Source organism: Camelus dromedarius, chromosome 3 (assembly GCF_036321535.1).
Source record: "Camelus dromedarius isolate mCamDro1 chromosome 3, mCamDro1.pat, whole genome shotgun sequence".
NCBI classification, from domain to species: domain Eukaryota; kingdom Metazoa; phylum Chordata; class Mammalia; order Artiodactyla; family Camelidae; genus Camelus; species Camelus dromedarius.
In genome coordinates, this window is record NC_087438.1 from 105,940,039 (window position 1) to 105,961,875 (window position 21,837).

Below are 21,837 nucleotides of genomic sequence, written 5' to 3' on the forward strand. Positions count from 1 at the left end.
CCCCCCTGTGCTTCAGTTTCCTCCTCTGTAAAATAAGGATAATAACATCTCCAGGTCACTGTTGAGAAAGTAAGATCCAGCCCAGGATCTGGCACAATTTAGGTGCTCAATAAATATTGGTGGTTTGAATGACTGAATAAATATCTGACTATAGGCTGTTCATGTGATGGTAGGAGTGGGCAACCCACAGTGGGTCAACAAATGTTAACTGAGCCCCAGCCAAGTGCCAGGTTCCTGTGCTAAACGTTTTCTGTCCCCTTGGATTCCTCACATCCTTAAGCAGAGGTGAGATTCTTGTCCCCATTTTCCAGATAAAGAAGCGGCAGCACAGGGAGTTTAAGTAACGCGGGAAGGGTTCTCCAGATAAAGAGGAAGCACAGGGATGCTGGAACCCAAGCAGGGGCTGTTAGTGCCCCTGTGCATGGCCTGCCTCCCTCACTGCCTCCCTGGGAAAACGGAGGCCCAGAGAGGGTAGGTTACTTCCCCAAGGTCACGCAGGAGACTGTGGGGGAGGCCTCCAGACCTCCGAGGGTTTCCGTCGCGGAACCCCCTCCCCACGCGCTCGGGCCCCTCCAATCCGCAGCTCTGCGTGCGGGGGCGCACATCCCCCGCCCCCCCTCCACTGTCCGTCAGTCAGCCCGTCCGTCTGGGTGTCTACGCGGGCGCAGCCGTGCACCCCTCCCCAGCCTCGGGCGCTGCGCAAGGAGAGGCAGGGCGTTCGCAGAGCCCGGCCCGCGCCCCACGCCCCACTCCCCACGCCCGCAGCCGACAGACGGCAGCGCCTGCGCCCGTGGCCCCCGAGCCAGCGCGCGGGAGTCGCCGGGGCCAAGGAGCGGCGGCCGCCCGGTGGCACCGTCTCTTGCTCCTTCGTTCGCTCTCCGCGATCAGGAAAAGCCAAGCCCGGAAACCCCAGCAACCCGCCCTCCAAGATGAAGAAGCTCCAGGGAGCTCACCTCCGCAAGGTAGGACGCGAGGGCGGGGGCACACCTGAGGGAGGGGGTGCAGAAGCCCGCCCCCTGGAGACCCCTGGGAAGGCTGGAGAGGGCACCTGCTCCGGGCTCGGGGCTCTAGGGTAGGCCGGCTGAGCTGGATTGCAGGGAGGGGCGGGGTCACGGTCTGCGCGGGGTTGGGGGAGGCCTCCCCTGTCTGGGGGTCGGGATGCAGTGTGATGGGGGCGGGGGTTCATTGGGCCAAGTCCTGTGAACAGGTGTCGGCAGCCACAGGAGGTACGTGGTAGGGGTGCTGGGGCCAGGCACCCGCCCCTGCCCAGTACCCCCCTTCACTTCCCCCACGGCCTGATTAGGGGGTGGGGGATGTTAGAATAGCTGAGCGCCAGCCTTGAGCGGGACTGATGGGGATGGACAAATGGGAGTGGGGGCTTCGGCAAACCGAGCCCTCATCTGTGGGCTCCACACGGAAGCAGCCTCCGGAGCCAGCAGGGGCACGCTGGTTTCCTTCCAGTGCTCCTGCCCTGCTGCGCCCACCACCTGCTTCCTCCCCACCCCCTCAGTCCTTCTGCAGCTTCAGCTTCCACGCTCCGACCCCAGGCTGCCCCTCAGCCGCACACACTGGAGGCAAAGGCAAGGAGGGAGGAAATGGGAGACCTGAGGGACATGGAGGTGAGGTAGAAGCTGGCATGAGAGGGGAGGCCAAGTCTATGTGTTCTTGAGGCCCTGGGCCCAGACCTCAGCCCCTCTCCACCTTGTCCTGTGGGTCTGGACCTCCCAGCCAAGCTGCACCCGTATGGGAAGGGAGAGTGTTGGGGGAAGTTTTCTGGCTTTTGGCTTAAAAGTACCAGTCTTAGCCAAGGAGTCAGAACTCCTGGGTACTGTTTCTGCAGATGCCACTTACCCTGTGACTTTGGGCAAGTCCATTCTCTAATATGGGCCATGGCCGGTCCATCCCCAGTGTGGGGCAGGAAAGTAGGCCCAGAGTCCTGAGAGGTGGGGAGATGTTGTGAACTCACAGGGGCTGGTGTTGTTGGCCAGCCCTCTCCAATAAGCCCCACCTACCCCCCCCCCCCCCAATTCATTCAAGCTCTCTACCCTTGGGCAGCTGAGCATGGAACCACTGTGATGGTTCTTTTTATTCGCTGACATGTGTGACTTCTTGGGGTCGTTTGTGGGTCTCTTGGGTCTTCTTGAGTCCTATCCCTGTTCTTTCCCATCTACTCTCTCCTTTTGCGCTCCCTTCCCACAAGGGCCCCTGCCCCTCTCTGGCACAGGGCTGCTCCTTATGTCAATAGCCATGTTTTGTGAGGCCTTAGCTCATGTATTCCTCCAACAATTCTGGGGCCCAGGTCTTATTATCCCCACTTTATAGACAAGGAAATGGAGGCACAAAGGGGTGCAGCTTACTGCTCTCCTGAAGGTGGGCTGAGCAACCCAGGACCAACAGGGCAGGGGTGGGGCCACCTGGCCTCAGGGTCCCCTCCCTCGGTCTCTAGGACAAGGCGGCAGGGAGTGAGGAAGTGCCAGGTACGGCAGAGGAGCAGCATTGTTCAGAGATGAGCACCAGACTGAGAACTGGGGCTCTGGACCCTGATTGTGCTCTGCTCTGCCCTTAACTTGCTGTTTGACCTTGGGCTCACCCCTTCCCTCTCTGAGACTCACTTTCCTGCACAATGATGAAGTCAGACTCCAGATCCCTATTGTCTCTCTCATCCTGAAGAAAGTATGAGAGCCTTGGCTTGAGAGGTCCTACCTATTCTAGGCCTGCTGCTGCTGGTGACCTACATCTGCTGGTCCCTAAAAGGGGGGGGGGTGCAGGTGTTGCAAACTCAGATGTGTGTTCCTGTGTGAGTCTGGGTGGGAGTGGAGGATCAGGGTGGGAGCCTCAGACCCAGGCAGAAGTGTGAAGCAACTCATTAAGCTTCCAGCCCTTCCCTGTTGATTCGGTTGCTTTCCTCTGTCTCTCGATTAGTTCCTTCCTGTCTGTGCCAGCCTCCTGGGATTTACCCCACAGTGGGGTTCAGATTGGCTTAACTTTGGAGGACCCCATCCCCTGTCCCTGGAGCAGGAGCAGGCTTCCCTCTGATTGGGGTGGAGGGGGACAGAAGAGCTGGCAGCATCCTGCTCTTGGAACTCTTTTGTCACCATGGAAACAGAGAGCCAGGACCGCTCTGTGAACACAGAAAGGGCAGTAGCTTCTCTGGGGGGATCAGAGGAACCTCATTATCAGGCCCTCCTGCCAGCTAGCCTGAATGGGACTAGGGGGTTCACAGGGTGACAGGCCTGCCTCCCCACCCCATACCAGGGGCCAGTGTCAACTGGCTACCCCATCCTCTTGGAGTTTACCTGGGAGGGAGTGGCTCCAGAGAGGTGATGCTCAACTAGGTGGAGTGGAAGCCTGGGAGAAGGGACATCAGGGGGAAGGGGTGGGTTTCATAGAGGTCTAGGAGCTACTGCTACCCTCACCCCAGCAGGTGTGAGATCACAGCTAAAGAACCACTAATAAGATATTTGTTTCAACCCTTGGAGTTACTTGAAAAGCAGCTTTTTCCTGCTCTCCATTGTCACCATCACCCATAATCATGCCAGGATGCCCCATCACTGCTCCTCTGGCCAATAACCAGCCTCAGGTGGGATCACCACCATGGTTGTCACGATTACTGAGTCAGCCCAACGCTGTCACCACATCCTGCCACCTGAGCCCATTGCCCTGACTGTCACCACAGCCAGACACCTCCAGTCCTGTGACACAAGGACTCTCACCATCTTCATCCCAGCAAGGCTTATATGACAACTCCCCAGCAAAGTTTCCTCTGTCACCACCTGATTTGTGTATAGACACCTACTTGGGCTGATGCCAGGAAGGGCAATTTTAGGGGATAAAACAGATCTGGGAGTAGCTGTTTGCCGAGTCCTGTACTCGGATCTGATCTGGTCCTCGATCACCGCAGTGAATTCTCCTTGGTACATCTTGCCTCACAGAGCATCAGAGCCAGAAGACTGTTAGGTAAAGATTATCTAGACCTGCATTTCCGCCAAGTATGTCCTGACATGCTACTCCTTGAAGCCTTTTTCTTAAATAGAATTGGAGAATACTGTCTTTTCTAGTCCCTATTTGGAGTCACAGTGTATATTGGTCCATTAAAGATCCGACAAATCCTGCAGCAAAGAAACCTGTTTTACCTTGTGATAACCCAGCTTTTCCCAAACTTTTTTGATTCAAGAATCCTTTGTGTCATCAGACACCCACGAACATTTTAAGGGATGTGTTTCCTAAAGTTGCGCAGTGAATTGGCACAGACCTGGGACGAGGATCGTGGTCTCCTGAGGCCCAGTCCAGTGGAATCACTGTTTGCCCACAACCGTTCCTCAGCAGGAAGTGGCGGGGGGTGGGGGGGTCTTTCTCCTCTCTGAAAACCATGGATGCTGTTTGATAATCGGCCTTCTTTGCAGTCCCGTCCTTCTCTGCCATGGGGCATGGCTTTCAGAAACAAGCAGGAAAAGTGTAGCTGCCCCTTTCACCTTCCCTGCTCTGGAGTCACTTCTGGGAACTGCTGCCTGAATTTTAGACAGTCATCCTGGTATCTCTGGGCTTCCTTCTGGGCCCTAAGCTCAGACAGCTCACGGACATGCTAACTCACATCTCTCAGGCCAGGATTCTATGCCCTGGAGGAAAGCCTCCATCTTCCAGCCCCAACCTAAGAGAGAATGCCCACTGGACTTCCCCACCCTCCTCCAATCCCAGGAGGGGACCTTAGGGGCAGCTGGTTCCCGTTCCCCTCAGTGTGTGCATCTCTCCTCCAGTGATAGGAAGATAGCTTTCTAGGACACATCAGGGCTTCAGTAGCTGCTTCCTGCTCGTGAACTAAAATCCACAGTCCTCAGTAGGCCTCCTGGAGCCACACAGCATAAATCTAACCCCAGGGGAGCCCACATTCCTTCCATGTCCCATTCTTTCTAAGTTAAGGGCCCGCGCTGCTTCCTTTTGTCCTCCTATAACCACTTTTCCTGAACACCCTCCAGTCCTGCTCCCTGGCCTGTGCGCATGCTCCAAACTGCCTGTATCTTTCTTAAAATCTGGTGCCGGAATGGAGTAGCAGAACTCCAGCATGGGTGGTTGAAGACCTTGGCTTCAGCACCAGGAAGCTCTGGGCTGGAGACCTGGCTCTCTCACTCGCTAGCCTTGTAAAAGCTGTGGGTGTATCATGACACCTCTTTGAGCCTCAGTTTCCCTTAGGTGAGTACTTAGCTCAGAGAGTTGTTTTGGGAATGAAATCAGGTAAAATATTTAGTGCAGTGAGCACATAGTAAGTGCTCGATACGCGGGAACTGTTACTAAGATCATCATCAAAATAGGACCGTCCCTTGGTTTGACCTCTGTGTTCGCCAAACTAAGACCAAGATGGCTTTCTTAGTGCCTGAGCCACCCTGCTGGTCTCATAAGTTTGTGGTCACCTAAAACCCCAAGGAGCTCCTGCCTATTAACCTGTCAGCCCAGGTGAGAGCAGTTGATTGTTTGAACCAGTGGATTTCTTTGCATTTGGCCCTATTGATTCCATATTCTTGTTTTGGGGAGGGGGGGTCACAGTTCCATCCTGGCCTCACCTTTCTCCCTCACTCCTTTGGTCTCTCTTACTGGCAGCCTGTCACCCCAGACCTGCTGATGACCCCCAGTGACCAGGGGGATGTAGACCTGGACGCGGACTTCACGGCAGATCGGGGCAACTGGACAGGCAAGCTGGACTTCCTGCTGTCCTGCATCGGCTACTGTGTAGGCCTGGGGAACGTCTGGCGTTTCCCCTATCGCGCCTACACCAACGGAGGAGGTATGGGCCTGACGCCCTGCTTGACGGGTGTCTAGGCTAGTGGGCCAAGATTCAGGGTCCCTCCCTCTCTCATTCCCAGCACGGATACTCACACGGTTATCTCCCTAAGCCTTGGCACTTCCTGGGCCCTGAGTGATGGGCAGGGGGGCTGCCTCTGCTTTGTGATGAAGGGCTGTATCTGCCTGTCAGTGATGACTGCGCTCTCAATATTCTCCCATCCCCTCCTCTCCTGCCTTACCTCCTCTGGAACCTCGCTCCATCAGTCCGTTATTCCTGCTCTTGAATCTTCAATCTAGCCTCCTCTCTTGGTTCCTTCCATTCAGGCTGCAAACACACCATCTCTTCCATCTTAAATTCTCTGTTCCTGCTTCGCCATCACGTAGCTGTGCTAAGTGCTCATGGGATTGAGCACGCACTGTCGGCCAGGCCGGGTCTTGGTGCTTTCCATGCTTGTCTCATTTAACCCTGATTGCAAGCACCTGGGTGGGTACTGTTTCCCTGATGAGGCAGCGGGGCTTGGAGAGGTCAGGTTCCTTGCCCAAGGTCACATGGCGGCAACCCAGCACTCCACCCCAGGGCTATCTTCTCCAGAGCCAGTGTGCTCCCACCAGCACTCTGTGTCTCCTCCCACCTCTACCAGACTCCTTACAGAAGCGCAGTTTGTCAGAGCAACAGAAATCCAAATAAGACTAGATGAAGCAGCGACAAGCTGAATTGGGATGACTGGGAAGTATAGGGCAGGAGCTGGCCTCCGAAGCTTCAGTGATGTCCACAGTTCTCTCTGCCTCCCCCCTCCCTGGTTCCCGACGCTTTTTCTGTATGCTGACCTCATTTTTCCCTGGGCCAGGCTTCCTCCTTGCAGGTGGGTTGGGGGTGGCCACAGACAGCTCTGGAATGACTTCCTCCTCAGAACTGCTCTCTCTGAAGGCATCTATATAGAATCGCAGGGAAGGTCTCTAATTGGCCTGGTTTGGGATAGGTGCCCAGGAAGAGGTGGGCTGGGGTTGGCCAGTGTGCCTGACAGCCCTTCCAAAGCCATATGGTGGTGGGCAGTTCTGTAAAGGAGCTGGCTGCTGATCTGGGAAGAAAAGGGAAAGTCGTGGTGGGCACATGAGACCACAGGTGGCAGCCACAAGCGTCTGAGGTGGCACTGCAGGGAGGGGAGAGGCAGGTAAACTGGAGCCAGGTTCTGAGGGGCGTTGGATTCTGTTCTGAGGGATTTGTACTTTCTTAGGCAGAGAATTCACTCATCCATTCGCTCATTTGTTCATTCGTTCACTCTGTGTCTGCTCTGAGCCCAGCCCTGGTCTGGGCACTGGGGCTACAGAGGTGAGTAAATCCCTACCCACCCCCTTAGCACTCAGTGATGTCCTGGCGTAGAAGATGGCCGTCCTGCAGTGCACAGCCCCAGTCCAGGGGAGGAGTGGTGTGAGTGCCGGTCAGGGGCAGGGTGGGGGTAGAGCTGGGCTCTGGGGGAGCCGACCCCCCTGAGACCCTCCTTGCCTTCCCCCCTTCTCGCAGGCGCCTTCCTCGTGCCCTACTTCCTGATGCTGGCCATCTGTGGCATCCCCCTCTTCTTCCTCGAGCTCTCTCTGGGCCAGTTTTCTAGCCTGGGACCCCTGGCCGTCTGGAAAATCAGCCCCCTCTTCAAAGGTGAGGCCTCAGTGGTCCCCGGGGTGTTTTGAGCCTGTGGGAGGCATAGAGGTTGCCCCCCAGCTGGAAACCTCTGGGCAGAGAGGGAAGGGGAACCCAGAAAGAGGGTAGCTTCCTTGGCCTGAGGGCTGCCCCCTGCCCCCCCCCCCCGCCCCGCCCAGGTGCCGGCGCCGCCATGCTGCTCATCGTGGGCCTGGTGGCCATCTACTACAACATGATCATCGCCTACGTCCTCTTCTACCTCTTCGCCTCCCTCACCAGCGACCTGCCCTGGGAGCACTGCGGCAACTGGTGGAACACAGACCTCTGCCTTGAGCACAGAGGCTCCAAGAATGGCAATGGGGCCCTGCCCCTCAACCTCACCAGCACCGTCAGCCCCAGCGAGGAGTACTGGAGGTCAGGCCCCGCAGTGGCCAGGGAGGGACAGAGGGCAGGAATGAGTCCCCAGGGGGCTCAGCGTGCACCTCAAAGGCCTAGTTCAAGTGCCAGTGTTAGGTGGACTCTAGGTTCTAATCCCAGCTCTTCACCTGACCAGCTGTGTGACTTTGAACAATTTATTTGGCTGCTGATGCTTTATCTTCGAAGTGGGTATATGTTAATAGTATTTGAAGGTTACTGTGAGAATTAAAGGAAAGAAGGCATATAAAGTGTGCCATCCAGCCTGGTAGGTAGTGGGCGCTCAATAAAGGCTAGCTGGTAATAATGATGCTGATGATGACAGTAATAGTCATCTTTTGGAGCCTCAGTTTCCTCCTCTGTACAAGGGGGTAATAATAATCTCTGCTTCATAGGATGTTATCAGCCAGTGACTCATTCATTCATTCTTTCAGTCAGATTTTACTGAGCACCGACTAGATCAGTAGGTAAAGCACTTAGCAGAGGCCACGATCATACATAGCAGGGATCATCTCAGGTTAGTGTAACAGGACGGGAGACTACAGTAGAGGAAGGGGTTGCTGGGAGAATTGCACAGGTAATGCAGGTAAAACCCTGACCATGGTGCCAGGCATGCTGCGAGCCCCTGTGAATGGTGGGTGTCAGGAGGGCACCGCTGCCCATTGGCCTGTCCCAAAGCCCCAGTTTATGGTTGAGAAAACAAGGCTCAGGGGCTTGCTCAGGACTTACTGGCAGAGGCAGCACTGGCACCAAGGAATCCTGATCCCTGATCCTGTTCTGGAACTTTCCAGAGTAGCCTGGTCCCTAGGTAGGGAGCCTTGGCTGACCAGAGAACACAGATCGTACACTTCCAACAGTTTCCCTGCAAAGGGCTGCTCTTAGAAATTTTCCCCTAAATGAGTCCCATGTCTTCAAATGTTTTGGTCTCCAATCTGCATTTATTACACAGTTCATTCATTTGTCCATTTAAAGGCCATCCAAAGTGTCTGCACCTGCTGACTGGTGGGTAAAGACAGGCTTGGGTCTGCAGCTAAAAGCCAAAGAACATGACGTGGTCACTGGCAGCTGCCAGGGGTCTCCATGGAAACGCCAGCCCCACTGCATCAGTTGGGGAGCGGGCAGCAAGCAGATGGCAATCTCACAGGGCTTCGCTGAAGGGAGTTTAGTGGAGGGACTTCAGAGGTGAGGGAACCCACGTGGAAAGATCAGGCACTGGGGACCAGCAGGAGGGACAGCCACCCCTGAGCCAAGGAGGTGAGTGGAGGGACTAGTGTCACCAGAACCAGGGGAGACTTGAAGCCTCGGAGGAAAGGCTGCCCAACAAGAGCTGTGCTAAAGGAGACAGCAGTCGCAGTCAGACCCTTTGGTGGCATGCGCCTGTGCACGCGTGTGAGTGTGTGTGTGTGTGTGTCGATGTGTGTGCAAATACCTCAACCCATCACCCAGTCTCCTGCTGTTCCTTCCCATTAGCTAGACCCAAATAGAAACTGAAGAGGAAGGCAGCCTGGATGATGAGGTCTGCAGAGGCCCACCTCCTGGGTGCAGAGCTGGGCAGCGAAGGACAGAGAGGAGTCAAATAGACAATAGGCAGGAGAGCCTTGCCAGCTGGCCTCAACTTTACTCCACGTCTATGGAGCATGGCAGGGTGACCAGAGGACACTCAGACCTTCTCTCCCACAGCCGCTACGTTCTCCACATCCAAGGCAGCCGGGGCATCGGAAGTCCCGGGCAGATCCGCTGGAACCTCTGCCTCTGCCTGCTACTTGCCTGGCTCATCGTGTTCCTCTGTATCCTCAAGGGTGTGAAGTCCTCGGGCAAGGTGAAGCTGGGAGGCCTTGGAGGCCTGAGGGACTGGGAAGGGTGAGGGCTTCCTGGAGGAGGCAGGGTGTGGACTGAGCCTAAGAGGTTGAATGGACTTTAACTGGGAAGAGGGGACAGGAGAGGATGTTGAGACTGGGGGAGGCAGGCATTGTCTGAAGAAAGATGTGGAGGTGAGGCTGGATGGTGGCTAGGCTCCCTCACTAGACTAGAAACTTGCCAAGGACAGAACTTATCTGTTATTCAAGTTTATATCCCAGTTCAGTGCTTGGCACTTTGAAGAAGCTCAGCAAGTGTTTGTTGAATGCTTGGAGGGTGGGTATGAGTCAAGGTTCCTTCACGTTCAGTTGGAAAGTCCAAAGTGTCTACTTCAGGCATGGCTGGATCTAGGGGCTCAGTTGGAGTTATCAGGACTGTCATTCTCTTGGTCTCTCAACAATGCTTTCCTCTAGATTGGCTTCCTCTTTAGGCTTCATTCTTTGTGGGGTTGCCCCTAGCAGATCTAGGCTTCCATCTTACCTGCTTAGTGATGGGGTCTCTCTTGCCCCAGTTTTCAGAAATCCTAGAATTAAGCCTCACTGGATAGATGGCTCTTATTCCCATCCCTGAACCAGTCACTGTGGGCAGGAGGGTGGTCCTCTCCGTGGCTGGGCCGGGGTCACATGCCCACCCCTGGAGCTGGGAATGGAGTCAGCCCCAGGTGGGGAAGTCAGGCTACTGTTACCTGCAGAAGGCCAACTGGATGCTGGGGAGACAAAGCCGCGGATGCCCGCTTTGGGTTAGGAAGGGCCATAAAGCTGTTTCAGAGGGACTTGGAAACCCTCTGAGTGGTTTACTCAATCATTTATATATTAGAACGTGTCCCTCTGCAAAGTGCTGAGAGATGTTGTCCTGGAGGAAGAGAACCACTAAAAGAAAGGCTAGAAAGACAGTATAGGAACCATTTAGAAAGATAGGAGAGTAAGCGGGGTGCAAGCGAAGGCAGTGAGGAGCCTGACACTTGGTAGTGTTTGCTGAGGGAGGGGCTGGAGGTTTGGGATCAGATGAAGATGGGGCCGGGAGGAGTCTGGGCATGTCCATTGTCTGATGACCATGTGGGCTGGGCTTGAAGGGGGGCGTGAACCAGGGTGCAGTGGAGCTAGAGAGTGGATGGATAGGGACAGCCTTGGGAAGCAGTGTTGGGACCTTGCTGATGGGATGATGTGTGGAGGGAGGGAAGGAAGATGGAAAGAGAGCATCCCGGATGATGGCTGTCCCCAGCTTGGGCTCCCTGAAGGTTGAGGAGGCACGTTAGTGAGATGGGAATTTCTGAGAGGAGCAGGGAAGAGAGAGGGTCACCCCCTTCCATCCCCACTTGCTGTCTCTCAGGTGGTGTATTTCACGGCCACGTTCCCCTACCTCATTCTGCTCATGTTACTGGTCCGCGGAGTCACCCTCCCAGGGGCCTGGAAGGGCATCCAGTTCTATCTCACCCCTCAGTTCCACCACCTGTTGTCTTCCAAGGTGAGGCCCTCGAAGCCGGCATGCGGAGGGAGGGGTCAGGCCTGAGCTAGGGGGTGGAAAGAGAGCTTCCTGGGGAAAAGAGGGGTGGGGGGGAGGAATCCTCCACATGGTGAGCCCCCTGTACCAGGCACTGTGCTTGGCACTGTGTCTTTTTCCTTCATTATTATTCACAATCCTATGAAGTAGACTTTATTCTCCCATTTTACAGATGAAGAAACCGAGGCCCTAAAGCGTTAGTGATAAGCTTAAGGTCACATGGCTAGGGAGTGGCAGAGTTGGGATTCCCACTGAGATCTGTCTGACTCCAAACCCCAAGGAGGGCATAATAGAAACAACAGTGGTACTGACAGCTAACGTTTCTTATTTACTAACGGATGACTGTGCCTGAGCCTGCTCTAGCACTTGGCATATCGGTAAGTCACGTAATCCTTACCACTGCCCTCTGAGGGAGGTACTGTTCCTATCCCCTCAGTACAGATGAAGGTCCAGAGGCCCAGAGAGGCGATGTGGCTTCCCTAGGCTACACAGCTAGAAAGTGGTGGAGCTGGGAGTCGAAGCCAGGCCCCTCCAACTCCAGGAAAGTAAAGGGGTTATGTGGGCTTATTGTCAGTGTGCATCTACTGAAAATTTACACAAGGCACTGCTTCCTTCAGAACTGGATCAAGCTTAGAAAGCATCTTCTACACCCTGGATGGGGAAATGAGGCTCAGAGAGGGGAAGGGACTTACCCAAGTGGTGGAGCAGGGCCCGTGTCACTTGTGAGCCAGGCTCTTCACCGCAGCATCCCTGGACCTGTCAACTGGCTTGTGCCCCATCTCCTTCCTCCTCGGGACACCACGGTGTGCCAGCCCCTTTTCTCTGCCCTCCATCTGCACCCCTCCCTGCCACAGGTGTGGATCGAAGCTGCTCTTCAGATCTTCTACTCCCTGGGTGTGGGCTTTGGAGGGCTCCTCACCTTTGCTTCCTACAACACATTTCACCAGAACATCTATAGGTCAGTGCTGCCTCCCAGACCTGCAGACCTGTAGTGGGGAGGCCCTTGCAGGGTGAGGGTGGGGCCCGCTCACCCTGGCCTGTGTCTGGACTTCCCCGGCAGAGACACCTTCATTGTTACTCTGGGCAACGCCATCACCAGCATCCTGGCTGGCTTTGCCATCTTCTCCGTGCTGGGCTACATGTCTCAGGAGCTGGGTGTGCCTGTGGACCAAGTAGCCAAAGCAGGTGGGCAGGCTGCTCGGCCTTGGCGGGTGAGGGTGTATGTCGAGCCCAGATGGGCTGGGCAAGTGAGTGTATGTGTGGGCCAGCAAGGTTGTGGGTGGGTGTGTTGAGTGTGCATGTGGGTGTGTGCACACACGAATGAATGTGTCTTAGCTGCTGTCTGGGCGTCCAAGTGCAACGGGATGGGGGTGCGAATGAGTATGTGTCTATCTGTGTCTGGAGATAAGCGACTCTCTGTAGGAGGTGGTCTTCTGTTTTGTCAAGCCTTAGAAGCTTGCCCTAATTGTCCGAATGAGTCACATCCTGTGTGGAGATGCCTTTGCTAGTGAATTGAGGGTTTGAATGGTGTTGTGAGTCAGTGTCTTTTGTCAGTGGAAGTGCCTGAGTACGTGTGTTCATGGAATTGTTTGTGCAAGTGATTGTGTACGTAAGCATAGTCAAATGAGGCTTTATATTTGATTTTCTGTTTACTCATTGCTTATTAATTCATTTAATTTATCAGCCTGTGTTTGTAGATCACCGACAGTGTGCTGGCCTGTCTTGAGTGAGTGTTGGAACTATGCAGTGAGCGTACATTTCTGCATTTGGCCAAACTAGCGTGCCCAAGTGGGTATAACTGTCTGTGTGCATTTGCGTATGAGTGTGGGGCCCCCGAGTTCCCCAGGCTGCTGACCCCGTGTGCCCTGGGCCCAGGCCCCGGCCTGGCCTTTGTCGTCTACCCACAGGCCATGACCATGCTGCCCCTCTCACCCTTCTGGTCCTTCCTCTTCTTCTTCATGTTGCTGACCCTCGGCTTGGACAGCCAGGTGAGCTTGTCTCCGCCAATGGGTGCGCCTCGTGGTGTGTGTCTGTGATGTATGTGTGTCTGTGTCTCTCTGTGTGTATCTGTGTGTGATGTGTCTGTGCGTGAGATGTATGACCGTCTATCTGTGTGTGTCTACGTGTGATGTATCTGTGTGGATGATATGTGGGTAATGTGTATCTGTGTGTGTGTGTGTGTGTGTGTGTGTGAGACACGTATGTGTGACGCGTATGTGTCTCTGTGTCTGTGTGGTGTTCTCTGTGTGTGTATGTGTGCGCTGGAGGCAGAACTCTGACCCTCCTCCCCTCCTCCCCCCAGTTTGCCTTCCTGGAGACCATTGTGACAGCTGTGGCAGACGAGTTCCCGTACTACCTGCGGCCCAAGAAGGCTGTGTTTTCGGGGCTCATCTGCGTGGCCATGTACCTGATGGGGCTGGTCCTCACCACCGACGTGAGTGGTGCTGCAGGATGGGGCAGCCAGCGGGGACGGCTGGGGCAGGCGCCTGCAGCACTGTCTGTGGCCAGGCTGTGCGCTCCCCAGACTACCTGCTTCTTCCTCTTTGGAGGAACCTAGTCCACCCCAGGCCCTCTCTCCCAGGGGGCAGCTTGGCCTATGACCCAGAATCTTGGCTTTGGATTCTAAAAGACCTAGGTTCAAGCCTCGATCCTGCACTTGCTGAGTGACCTCAGGACAAGTGGCTTCACCTCTCTAAACCTGTTTTCCCACTGATAAAATGGGGTCTATGTCTAGGCTGTTTTTGAGACTCAAGTCAGATGATAAGGGGCTTGGCGGGAAGACAGCGGTCACACTGTCATCATCTTGCCCTCCCCGCCAGCCTGGCTGCTTCCTGTTCGCTTTCTACCTGGAGAAGGGGTTGCATTGGGGAGTGAGGCTGAGATGAGGGGACCCCAGAGCTGTGACTTGTATTCCAGGGCGGCATGTACTGGCTGGTCCTTCTGGACGACTACAGTGCCAGCTTCGGACTAATGGTGGTGGTGATCACCACATGCCTCGCCGTCACCCGGGTGTATGGTGAGAGGGGCTGTGGGAGGCAGAGTCAGGCTCCCCACAGTGGGAGAATGGGCGTCTACCCTGGATTCCCCCTGTGCTGGGTCCCTGGCCCCAAGGGCCAGGGTTTCTGGCGGGGGCAACTGGGGTGGAGGGGGTGCTGCTGGTGCTTGTGGGGCCTGTGGGTGTGGCCATTCTCCTCCCTTCCCTGTGCAGGCATCCAGAGGTTCTGCCGGGACATCCACATGATGCTGGGCTTCAAGCCGGGCCTCTACTTCAGGGCCTGCTGGCTGTTCCTGTCCCCAGCCACGCTCCTGGTAACTGGGGGTGGGAGGGAGGGCTGCTGGCTGGGGGCTCGGGGCTGAGAGCAGGGCCTCTCTGGGCATTCAGTCTGGTAGGACCTCTGTGGGGGCAGAGGGGTGGGTTGGGCACCAGGACCCAGGTCTGCTCCCCTCCTCCTTGAGGCCTCTGGCTTCTGCAGTTGTGCTGGGCCCGGCCCTGCCCCTGCGTTTGGTTGGCAAAATGACTGGGCCTTTCTCGGGCCTCAGGGCAGGGGCCTTGAGGCTATGCTTCTCGGCCTTAGGGTTGGAGCAGCTCAGGGATAGGCCATCTTAGGAATTAGGGTGTTCCAGAGCTGGGCTGTCTCAGGCCTTGGCAGTGGGTCAGCCTGGGGCAGGGCTGTCTCGGGACCAGCTCAGGTTCTGCTACAGCTTGGGACTGGCCTACCTCTGAGACGGGGTGGCCCTGGACTGGGCTCTCTCAGGCCTTGGGATGGCCCCGGGCCGAGCTATCTCTGGCAGCTCGAGGCAGCCTGAGTTAGCTGAGACCTGGGCTAGCCCAAGCCCCGGGGCCTGCCCGAGGCCCACTGTGATGCTGGGAGCCCCCCACCCGCAGGCCCTGCTGGTGTATAGCATCGTCAAGTACCAGCCCTCAGAGTATGGCAGCTACCGCTTCCCAGCCTGGGCAGAGCTGCTGGGCATCCTGATGGGCCTGCTGTCCTGCCTCATGATCCCGGCCGGCATGCTGGTGGCTGTGCTGCGAGAGGAGGGCTCGCTCTGGGAGGTGAGTCTGCCCGACCCCTGCCTGCCCTCAGCCTCCCCGGCCTGTGGCCCTGCCCTGGGCGCACCCCCTATAACACAAAACATCTGCACCAACACCTTTTCCAGAAACTGCAGCGTTCTTTTAACCCAAAAAGCATTTTTTCTAACAAGTAGCCTGAACTATGAATCAATTCAGATCTGCTTGGACTGTGGCAGCCCTGGGGGCTAGAGTCCTGCCCTGTGGCCCCTTACAACCTTCAGGGCCTGCAGGGGGGCGGGTTGCACAATCCAAAGACCACTGATGTTGGCCGATGCCCACATGTCTCGGGGGAACCTGAAAGGCCAAGGGGCTTATCCAATGCCCCATGAGTTGGGCAGGGCTCAGGACTTGAACTCGGGTCCCTGGCTTCCCTGTGGAACTCAGGGTCAGAGACAATATTGAGGGACCCCAAAGGGTGGGCTGTCACTCTCCTCCTGTGAGCAGGAGCCCTGCCCCACGGCCAGGGCTTTGTGGAGAGATCCAGAAAGCATCGAGCATGCAAGCTGTTTGGCATGGGGATCTGCAGGCTCGGAAGAGGGAAGGAGGGACCTTCTGTGGGCCCGTGGATATGCTGTGATACTGCGTGGCCACTGGAGATCCCATCGCTCTCTGAGCCTCAAGTGCCCTCTGCACACTGAGCCGTCCACTTCTGAGGCCCTGGGTGTGGAGTCCTCTGGTGACAAGAGGCTATCATAGTGAGCGGAGCTGAGCAAGCCTGCTAGGGGCCCAAAGACAGCCTTGGGACGGACACACACACACACACACACACACACACACACACACACACTCTCCTTCAGAGGTGTATGGAACCACTAGTACTGCTTCATCAGAGCTCATTGTTAAACATTCAGGAATGTTCTGAGCCAGCTGTTAAACCATTGTTGGCTTGAAATTGACGTCAGGCCTCCTGTGCCCCTTCACCCTCCTCCCCAGCCTGCTCACCAGCACACTACTGCCCCCACTCCTCATATACCCCACAGTTCCTCAGCTGTCCTTCAGCTTCTGGAGAGGGGCTCAGAGCCCTTCCTTGGCAGAAATGGGCTGTGTTCACACAGCACAGACCACAGGGGAATCCTGGAGTCCAGCCACTGCTCTGCCTCCAAGTGCTGTGCGACTTGAGGCAAACCCCTTGCCTTCTCTGAACCTTAAGAGCCCCAACTGTGCTACTAAAGGAAACTTGTCTCCTTGCATGAGAGCCACGGTGTCTGAGAAAGGAAGAAGGGAGGGATGTTGCTCAGGGTGGAGGCTCCAGCCCCCAGGAAGCTCATGGTTCCCAAGCCTTGCTTTGCCTCCCTCCTACCCTCCTGTCACCACTGCCCACAGCCAGGCTGAGGGGGCAGGTTTTGGGGGGACTGGTGAGCCTGTCAGAGGAGTCATTGCCCAGCTCAGGAGTGCCACCTTCAGAAACCAGGGTTTCCGGCATGGACATACTAGGATCGGAATCCTGGGTCTGCCACTTGCTAGCTCTGTGACCCTAAGCAAGTGAATGTCCCTCTCTGAACCTTGCTTTCTCTTGTCCTTAAAGCGAGGACAGTGATACCTGCCCATAGGGTTGCTGTGAGAAGAAAAACTCATCAACATAGTACTGTGAGAGGCAGAAAAGCAGAGTATTTTTGAATTTTCAGAATGGGGTCAGGCAGCCTGGATTCAAATGCTGGCGCCACCACTTCCCACCTGTGTGACCTTGGCCAACTTAATGTCTCTGAATCTTACTTTCAGATAATATCCATAGGGGTGGAGGTAATAATAATAAAAGTAATAACATCCCTCTCATAAAAATGCTGTAAGGATTAAATGAGCCCATACTTGGCACAGAGCTGGGACGTGGTAAGTGCTCGGTTTTAGGCCACGGGTTCTCACTTCAAAATCAGGGGGTGATTTTGCCCTCAGAGGACATTTGGCACTGTCTAAAGACAGTTTTGTTTGTCACAAGGGGATAGGGTTGGAGGGGGAATGTTACTGGCATCTAGAGTTCAGGGATCCCACTAAACACCCTTCATGGTACAGAGCAGCTCCCACAGCGGGGAGCCCTCCAGGTCAAAGTGTCAGCAGTGCTCTCAGATCGAGAAACCTTAGGAGGCACCAGTGTTCAGCAGGAAACAAATCTTTAAGCCCTTGCTCTCATGCAAGAGACAGACAATAAACAAATAAACACATGAAGGCAGTAGTAAGTGCAGTACTTAAAAGCAAACAAAATATGACAAAACCAGAGTATAGGAACAGAGACTGATGGAAGATGGTGTTCCCGCCAGGCCGACGTGGGGAGACCTCTCTGAGGAGGTGTCAGAGACCTGACTAAATCGCCAGGATGATTGGTTTAGATGTCTAAGGGGAGAGCATTCCAGGCAGAAGGACAGTCAGTGCAAAGGCCCTGAGGCAGGAAGGGCTGGCCAGCAAGGAGGTTTTAAGGCCAGCAAGGAGGTCAGTGAGACTGGATCAGAGAGGGTGGAGAAGGAGTGACCAGAGCCAAGATCATGAAGATAGACAGGGGCAGGAGTATTTTGGATTTCAAATGAGATGAGAAGACTTTGATAGGCTTCTGAGCAGTGGGGTAACATACTCTCAATGCATTTTAGTGGGTATCACTGTGCTCTGAGTATGAGGCTGTGCTACGCCCTGGACTAGGGTACTGCTCACAGTATCTCCCGTGGAATCTACACTCAGCAGGCTCTACTCCATGTTGGTTGTCTCCCTTCACTGAAGAGTCTGGGGCTTTTCTCCCTGGCAGGGCAGGCAGAGGGCTTTGGCAATGTGGTTTGAAGATGGCCCTCGAATGTCCACGCTTAGTCATCATCTTAGGCAGCTCCCTCCTTCGGTGGAGACTGGGGCTCGGAGAGGGAAAGGTTAGCATCAGAGTCAGACTGAGGCAGAATGTCAGAGACCTGGAGGTCGGGGACGCTCTGCCTCAGTCCTCCCCGTGCACAGCTCCCTCCTCAAAGCTCAGGACTCAGCACTTAGGGGAGGGGACCCAGAGTGGACTCCTGGACTGACTGCCACGTAATCATAACAAGAGCCACTGTTTACTGGGCCTTAGCTTGTTCCCAGCACCCTGCCAAGCACTTCATTTTAGGGCCTCACTAACCACCTTTTAACAGCATCATGATTCCCAAGTTATAGATGCAGAAACAGAGCTTAAATTCCGTGCCCAGAGGCACCCAACTTGTGACTGGCAGGGCGGGATTCTCTCCAGGGATGTGACTCCCTCCCTTGGGGAAGTAGTGCCCCTTCCTTTACCCCGGGTTGTTGCAAAGACTGAGCTGGGTGACGCGGTAAGGGTACTGCCCGCCCCAGGCCGGGGAAGCACTCCGTGAGCTCTGGGTCTCATCGCTGTGGTTGCTCTGCTGCAGCGGCTCCAGCAGGCCAGCCGGCCAACCATGGACTGGGGCCCGTCGCTGGAGGAGAACCGGACGGGCATGTACGTGGCCACGCTGGCCGGGAGCCAGTCGCCCAAGCCACTGATGGTGCACATGCGCAAGTACGGGGGCATCACCAGCTTCGAGAACACAGCCATCGAGGTGGACCGCGAGATTGCAGAGGAGGAGGAATCCATGATGTGAGACAGAAAGCAGGCAGACCAGAGGCCCTGCCGTCCCCAAGCATAGCTGTGTGCCCTCTGGGGTTCTGAGAGGCCTGAGGCTGTGCGAGGTTACCATGGTGATGCCAGTTCTCGAAGCAAGTTCCTCTTTGTGGCCTCTGCCTCTCTTGAAACCTCTGTCTACCCCCGACACACACACACACACACACACACACACACACACACACACACACACACACACACACACACACACACACACACACACACACACACACACACACACACACACACCTGAGAATGAGACAGCACAGCCCTTCTCGGACTAACTGAAGCCAGGGAGGAGGGACTTGCCCAAGGTCACATGGCAGAGGGGACTGGACCCCAGGCCTCCTGACCAGCCAGCTCCCTTTCTCCTGTGGCAGCTGGCACCTCCCTCTCATCTCTGTTCAGGGCTCAGCCCCCTCCCTTTTCTCGGGGAGCCTGCCCCATACAATTCAACGCAGCCAGAATCTTAAGCCAGGCGGGGATGCTCAGGATGTCATGAGGCCATTGGGGCCCCAGGCATTGAAGGTTAGCAAGTCGAGTGGGAGAAAGATCCTTGTGGGTTCATATGTATGTGCACAAGTGCCAGGTTTTCTGAAAGACGTGGGACCTGAAGGACCTGGAGGATGGGCAAGTTTGGAGAGAGAGAGAGGAGGGCAGTATGGAGAGGGCCTCTGGCCAAGGCACTGACCCAACCCAGGTGTGAAGGTCAGAATGTAGCCCCCTTCTCTTCCCCTGGGGCCAGGAGGCACCCTGGGGAGAGACCAAGGGCATGTGAGCAGGGGGAGTGGCGGGAGAAACAGGTGTTACCAGGTTACAATAGGATTCAAGTGGGAATGAAGATTGATGGTGGGTTGGGGGGAGCCGGGGACAGGGGTGGGGGGTGGGGGGGTACTGGGCAGGGGATTTGCATGATCTGGTTGTGCTGTAGGTAGAACGTCCTGGGTCAGTGTACGGGGTGGAACAGAGGGGACGTGGTGGAGGTGGGAGGCCTGCAGAGGGGCCAGTGCCCAAGCTTGGGCGTTAACGGGTGGGGCTGGGGAAAGAAGAAGCCCACAGCTTCCCTCTCTGGACCCCATGCTTTCCAGGGGAGGGAGCCCAGGGCGTGATTCAGAGGGGAGGGAGGCCTGCCCTGCACTGTGGTGGTGGGAATGAGCGGTCACAGTCGGAACCCAGGGCCCCTCTCTCCCCTTCTCCCATGTCCTGGCGGCCATCGCTGTCTCCTCCAGCTGCAGGAGGAAGTGACCTTGGCTGTGGACGATCAGGCAACTAAGAGACTCGAAGATGGTCCACACACATGGCTGTCTGGTCCCAGTGCTGCCCCCTCTACTCCAGCGCGGGGCCCTGGGCATGGACATGAGGGTGGAGGCAGACAGCAGAGGGCAACTGACCCCCCAGGCCTATGACCAGAGACCTTGGCATCTCAACCCCCAGGCAAAGGAGGGGCTGCCCTGGGGACCCTCCTTCCCTGAGAGATGAGGGTGGGGTGGGAAAATGCCTGAGCGGCCTGCTGGGGGGCAGGTGGGGGTGGTGTGGGCGGCCTGGTCCAGCTGTGACAGCCTCTGCGATCTGTCTCTCCTGGTGTCTCCCCAACTCGTCCATGTTCTGTTGGTTTATTGTTAATAAACGCCAATGAGGTCATCTTCCTTACCCTGTCTCCTCGCTGCTGCGAGCCACGAGGTAGGCAATGGAGCTTTCTGGCTCCCATTGGACAGATCAGGAAACTGAGGCTCAGCTGCCTCCTTTCCTGACTCTCCTGCCTTGTGACGCATGCTCTGCCATTTCTCTGTGGCAGTGGTGGGTGTGTGGGGCTGAGGATGGATGATGAAGAAGATGAAGAAGGCCCTTAAAGACCGCCTGGTCACTTACACATATGGGCAAACCGAGGCCCAGGGAGGGGAAGAGATTTGCTCAAGGTCACCCAGCGGTGGCAACCCTGGCCCTCCAGCAGTCTCCTTCCCCTGGCCGGCTGCCCTCCTTCCCTCTCCAGCCCTTCCCCAGCCTTACCTGCGGCTGCAGCGGGAGCTCCAAGAGCAGGATTGGGAGGAGCCAAGAGTTTCCCAGGCTGGAAGAATTTCCTGGTTCTTCCCACTCCCTCCTGGCGGGACCTTGCCAATATAAAAGGGCCCGGGGCCTTTCAAATGCGAGGCCCAGGTGTTTGCAAGGCCTTTGATTGGGGGTGGAGAGGAAGGGCCACTGCATATTTCGGATATTAATAAATTTCCCCTAACAAAGGACCAGGGCCCTCTCCTGCCCCACCTTTGTTTGGGGCTCTAGGTAGGGGAAGAGAGATGGGTTTGCTAATTTGCAGAGGATGCAGGAATGGACTTCACAATTCAGGGTGCTTCTTCTCACACCGCAGGCACAGGCTCCAGCCTTGCTCACAGAGCCCTGGGTGCCCAGCCCCCTCAGCCTTCTCAGAGCCACCTCTGGCCTGGGAGGAGGTGCTCTTTGGGCCTGCTCTAGGACAGAGCCCAGGCCAGGGATCTGGCCTTGTGAGGACCCCTCACCCAGCCTCATGGCTGCAGCTGGGTGTCCTGAAAATCAGGAATGGAGGATCCTAGGAGTCTATGCCTCTCTCCCCCCAGATTCTGAGTCTCCACTCCGATAGGAGGCTTCTAGGCGTCTACGGACCACCAGCCTCAGCTCCCCTGCCTTGTTTCCTCCTGCCTCCGCTTCTCCTGCTCGCCGCCCTGTGGTTCCCGGACTGCCCGCCCTGGCCCAGTCTTCCAGTCTGTCCTGCTTTTCCCATTTCCCATTTCCGCTGTTCCCGACAGCCTTCCCTGCCACACCACACCACTCCTCCTGCTGCCTGCGCCATCTCCCGGCTACTTCCGTCCTGGGCCCCGTATTGATGCCAGATCTCCCTGCTCATGCCAGACCCCAGCCTGGTCCCAACTGCAGTGGGAGCTGACTGGGGACCAGGGACCTGCAGCTGGAGGAATCCCTGACAGAGATGTCAGTCCTGTCTGGAGTAGAACCCTAGAATGTCCCAGTGGGTGCCAA

The 21,837-nt window shown here is 56.2% G+C and overlaps 1 protein-coding gene across 1 annotated transcript; it reads left to right on the top strand.

Moving 5' to 3' along the window:
- Window positions 1-717: 717 nt before the first annotated feature.
- On the top strand, window positions 718-20,481 carry SLC6A7 (solute carrier family 6 member 7). The gene is made up of 14 exons (XM_010991171.3): window positions 718-962; window positions 5,593-5,776; window positions 7,298-7,429; window positions 7,591-7,825; window positions 9,506-9,644; window positions 11,012-11,146; window positions 12,037-12,140; window positions 12,243-12,367; window positions 13,058-13,170; window positions 13,485-13,616; window positions 14,099-14,198; window positions 14,391-14,491; window positions 15,069-15,236; window positions 18,602-20,481. The coding sequence occupies exons 1-14, from the start codon at window positions 930-932 to the stop codon at window positions 18,809-18,811; spliced, it is 1,911 nt and encodes a 636-aa protein (XP_010989473.1). The 5' UTR covers window positions 718-929; the 3' UTR covers window positions 18,812-20,481.
- The last annotated feature ends 1,356 nt before the right edge of the window (window positions 20,482-21,837 follow it).

Coding starts and splice junctions, on each gene's coding strand:
- SLC6A7 (XM_010991171.3), top strand. CDS start 930: ATGAAGAAGCTCCAGGGAGCTCACCTCCGCAAG. Junction 7,430..7,590: donor AATCAGCCCCCTCTTCAAAG/GTGAGGCCTCAG, acceptor CGCCCCGCCCAG/GTGCCGGCGCCGCCATGCTG. Junction 12,141..12,242: donor TTTCACCAGAACATCTATAG/GTCAGTGCTGCC, acceptor CTTCCCCGGCAG/AGACACCTTCATTGTTACTC.